Genomic DNA, 4,450 nt, shown 5'->3' on the forward strand with positions numbered 1-4,450 from the left:
GAATTTGCACATTTTTTACGAGCTCATGGGCTTGTGAACTTTGGCTCATGGGCCATGAGTGATGAGCCCGAGCTGTCCACGAACTGAATGATCGAGTCGACGAGCCGCTAAATCATATGAAGCAATCGATCATGTTCAAGAATCTAAAGTTGGGCCTATAGTTTAGAGATGACGAAATTTCCCGTCCCGGCTCGAGGAAGGAATTTCCCAGTTAGTTTGGAAATTGGGGCGGGGACAAGAACATGATCCCTACTATGAACTAGCATCCACTCTTTTTATATAAAAAATTACATCATGTTTACTGAAGTTTGAATTTACTTTTCAAATATTTTTAGATTCTCAAAAGCAATAATATTGGAAGTCAAAATATTTTGTGCCTACATTATCTTTTTATATTCACACACACACACACACACAGAGGGAGCCTTGGATCAAAAGTCATCAATACTGGCAATGAGTTAAATTGGCTCATCAGACTTTTTATTTATGACAGAATAAGAGTAGTTTAAGGATCATGATAAAACATCGTGAATATTTACAAATGACTTCATTGTCGACAAGTCATTTCAAGATCCAAAGTTTTCTCATACCATTTCCATAAGAACATTAGATATGTAAACTTTCTGCACAACTTCATATCAGACGACGGCGTTATTGTTGTAGTAAGTGAACCACGCAAATAATAGTCCTTATTGAGTATGACTTGTGAAGGACGAGGCTTCACCGGGGTTCAAACCCACGAAATTCCTCCAAAAGCATCGATTCTTGCGCTTGTCATGGCGAGACATGATTTCTGTTTCTGTTCTCAACATATTCCACATTATCTGCACATCCTCGTACCCACAAGTTTGGATGTCATCGCGGAGTTTCAGAAGCCCGCCACCTAAAAACAAAAAAGGCACCCACGTTTTTTTCTCATATAAGAATCTGAAATAAAGCAAAGTGAACAAGAATATAGCAAAATAAAGCAAGATTCTATGCTTAGAGCATTCACTATTCTACAATACTGTAGCAATTGATGCTAAGACGATAGAACTGTCCAATGAAAGGCCAAAATCGATCATCATCGGTTACCCCGAAAAAAAAAATATGGATATATAAGAATTATCTTTAGACCTTAGTTTTCATGACTGACTCATCAAGGTATTGGATTCCTTTAATATGAGCAGTAGAACTTTTATGTTATAACTTTATTCCAAGTTTGTTCGACAATAATTCACAGCGATACATAGAGTAAATTGGGATGTAAACATATGAGAGTAGCCTATGTGCATACTATATAGGTTTCGCTTCAAAATATTTCAGTACCAATCCAATATTCAAAGAAGCCAGAATTCTTAGATCTAACCCTCCACCCTTACTCCCACCCCAACATGCACATCAACACATGTAGTAACAAAGAATAATCCAAAAATATTGATCGCAATACTAAGAGCGTTTTTGACACACTAACTAGTGAGTACGACTTGACAGTACATATTACCAAACAAATCAATGGTCCATAGCATGTAGATTTCGAATTCAAATTATTTCAATATAAATCCAATATTCCAACCCAACCCAACCCAACCCCACCCCACACACAAAATAACAAAGAATAGTCCAACAAACAAGTTATTAATTATGGTCCATTAAATTTGCACACAGTGGGACATTATTTTGGTAGTTAGCAGCTTGGTATAGTACAAAATTGGGTCTTAACACAATTTAATGTCTTTAAGTGGAACTGATCTAGTGGATGTAAGCATCCATTAGTGGATTTTCATATGTGTTCACTATTATAATAAGCCCCCAAATAATTAAAAATAGTACAAAGCCATCATTATTAAAAACTAAGAAATATTAGTACTCGAAATTGTGTGCATTATAAGAGCATATTCTATTCAAAAGTTTTGAAAATCAATAATCAGATTATGATGCTAATATAGAAATCCAAACACACTCTAGACAGTGTATGTTGCTATCATTAGAATTTTAGCTATTTTTATTTGGTGCATATAAATCCAATTGGTGTGACGTAATCTCGTCATGTAAACAATCATTCAAAAAATCAATATATAATTAGCTACACGGCGTCTTAACTTTTTTCACGACCAGATAAAAGGGACCCATTTAAGTCGGGTAAACAATGGATACAGATCCCTCAAAGGCTACCAACCACCTCATCACTAAAAAAAAGTGTCGAGCTCGCAACCAATCCTAGTTGTGGGGTCCATCCCTGGCTCCTTCGTGTCATGTCAGACCTTGACTACACATCAATCTTTGGCCTTAGTCGACTAAGTTATCTTATAGTCAAATACTATATACCAGAATATCAAGGTAAGCCACACCAAAGACCACAGTCTAAATTTTGCAAAGGTAACTGAAATCTCAATATTTAATCCAAAAGTCTATCCAATCGTTTTATCTAATAAAACACTAAGACACTTAAGATCATCGAGTTTTCGGCCATTGTCCGTCCTATTATTGCCTACGCATCCATGGAAGTCAAAACAAGAAAAAGGACCCTTTATGCTGCACTAATGAAAAAGAATGAGGAACCTCCTACATAAAGCTACCTAACACACTTAAGGATCATCAAGTTTTCGGCCATTGTCCGTCCTATTTTTCCAGCAGTCGAGCATTCCAACGTCCTATTATTGCCTACGAATCCACGGAAGTCAAAACAAGAAAAAGGACCCTTTATGCTGCACTAATGAGAAAGAATGAGGAATCTCCTACTTAAAGCTACCTAAGTATATTTATATCAACTAACTTTTCTTTGAAAACAAGAAGGCTGAAACAAGTTGCTTAATTATGTATTCTTTAGTAACTTCCTCATTAAATTATGTCAAAAATTAACAAATTAATCGTCATACCATTCAATAGAATAATCTTCCAGATGCAGTTGTTCAATATACCTTTCATGGGAAAATGAATTCAGACCGCGAGGGGTGTATCAAAGACATAATTTATAAAAGAAATTTGTCCCTGGGGCTTAGCCTTTCGAATAAGGATTACAATACTTGTATGATCCCCCAAAAAAAAAAAAAAAAAAAAAAAATTTTAAAAAAGCAAAGCAAGAAAAAACAAGAATATATCTTGCCACAAATTAGAAAAAGATTTCAATTTAATGTTCAAAGTTATGTCCAAGTTGAAACACCTGGAGTAAAAATTTCGGACCCTTTTATTTATGTAATCTGTAGAACCAAGTTTCACACACAAGCCGAATTTAATTTTTTTTGATATTATGACACTTTTATTTATTTATATATATTTACTCTCCCTGTCCGTCCCCAACGACCAAAAATCCCAGGCAGGGCGGGGGACAGGAAGAGTGTCGCCCCCACACAAAAGCACAGATATGGAGAGAGAGAGCTACAAATGACTGACCATTTTTGCGAGTCTTGACACGAGCAGTAAAAGCACACCAGACTCTTCTAACAGGGAAAATCATTTTCCGCCACCACTCCATCACCTTAATCCTCACCTTCCTCCGCCGATTCCCTCCGCCGAGTCGACTCAATGCCACCCGTAACCCGGCCAGCCCTACTCTCTCTCCCTCCTCCCCGTCCTTCTCTCTCTCTCACGCACACAGAAGCTTTTAGAGAGATTTGTTAGTTCCTGGGAGTCTTGTGAGAGTTTCTCTTTGCTTTGTGTTATAGTGGGCACCTTTAACGGTTATTATGCCCCTTGGGCGTGGGCTCTGTTTTTTATTAAAAAAATAAATAAAAATTATTTGATGTAATTGCAGAAATACTCACTGATGTTCAAGTAAAATTTCAAATTGATCATTAAAGTATTTGAACGAGCTATTTAGTCACTGAGGATAAATAATATTACGTAATTGGTTACTATTGTACCAGTCCACTTCAAAACTATCAACGACATGTTAAACCATGATATCTATTAACGATTATTAAAAGAATAAACATCTTGTTTAACCAAAAAATCATAGATCGTTTCCTTTAACCCCACTTTATCTTTTTCATCAATAATAACTAACTAAAAAGACAAGACAGCTAAAACAGAAAGTCGACTTGAGGGACTCAATCGCTTTAGCAGTCATTACTCAATGGGAACGAAACTAGGGAAAAAAAATTTTTAAAAAAAATGCAAAGGCCCCCTCCCTATGTCCTTGTTTTTCAATGTAGTACAATGACAAAGATGGCAATGAGATGGGTTCTAGTAGGGGTGGGGATAGGGGCTAGATAATTTTTTGCCCTATACCCATCCCGTTACCCATTTAAGGTCAAGCCGGGCCAAGATTATGTACCTATTTAATTTTTTTGGTAATTTATTTTTATTGCCCTCATTCATTAAAATGAGACAATAATATAATTATTTAATTTTTTCAATTAATTTCTTTATTTTTAAAAGTTAAACTATTCATTTATATTTGGTAAACTAAGATTTGTATTGTTTATCATATGTTTTAGATAATCTTAGTTGTAATCTTCTATTAGAATTA

At 35.6% G+C, this 4,450-nt stretch overlaps 1 protein-coding gene across 1 annotated transcript; it reads right to left on the bottom strand.

Moving 5' to 3' along the window:
• Positions 1 to 445: 445 nt before the first annotated feature.
• Positions 446 to 3,645, bottom strand: LOC111385308. Its single transcript, XM_023009689.1, has 2 exons — positions 3,373 to 3,645; positions 446 to 883 (listed from the first exon to the last, which is right to left on the bottom strand). The coding sequence occupies exons 1-2, from the start codon at positions 3,452 to 3,454 to the stop codon at positions 690 to 692; spliced, it is 276 nt and encodes a 91-aa protein (XP_022865457.1). The 5' UTR covers positions 3,455 to 3,645; the 3' UTR covers positions 446 to 689.
• Positions 3,646 to 4,450: the final 805 nt, after the last annotated feature.

The sequence above is a fragment of the Olea europaea genome, unplaced genomic scaffold (genome assembly GCF_002742605.1).
Source record: "Olea europaea var. sylvestris unplaced genomic scaffold, O_europaea_v1 scaffold312, whole genome shotgun sequence".
Lineage (NCBI taxonomy): Eukaryota > Viridiplantae > Streptophyta > Magnoliopsida > Lamiales > Oleaceae > Olea > Olea europaea.

Excerpts from the sequence above, each read along its gene's own strand:
- LOC111385308 (XM_023009689.1), bottom strand. The coding sequence starts at position 3,454 with ATGGAGTGGTGGCGGAAAATGATTTTCCCTGTTAGAAGAGTCTGGTGT. Across the intron at positions 884-3,372 it reads TGTCAAGACTCGCAAAAATG|GTGGCGGGCTTCTGAAACTC; the intron begins GTCAGTCATTTG and ends TTTTGTTTTTAG.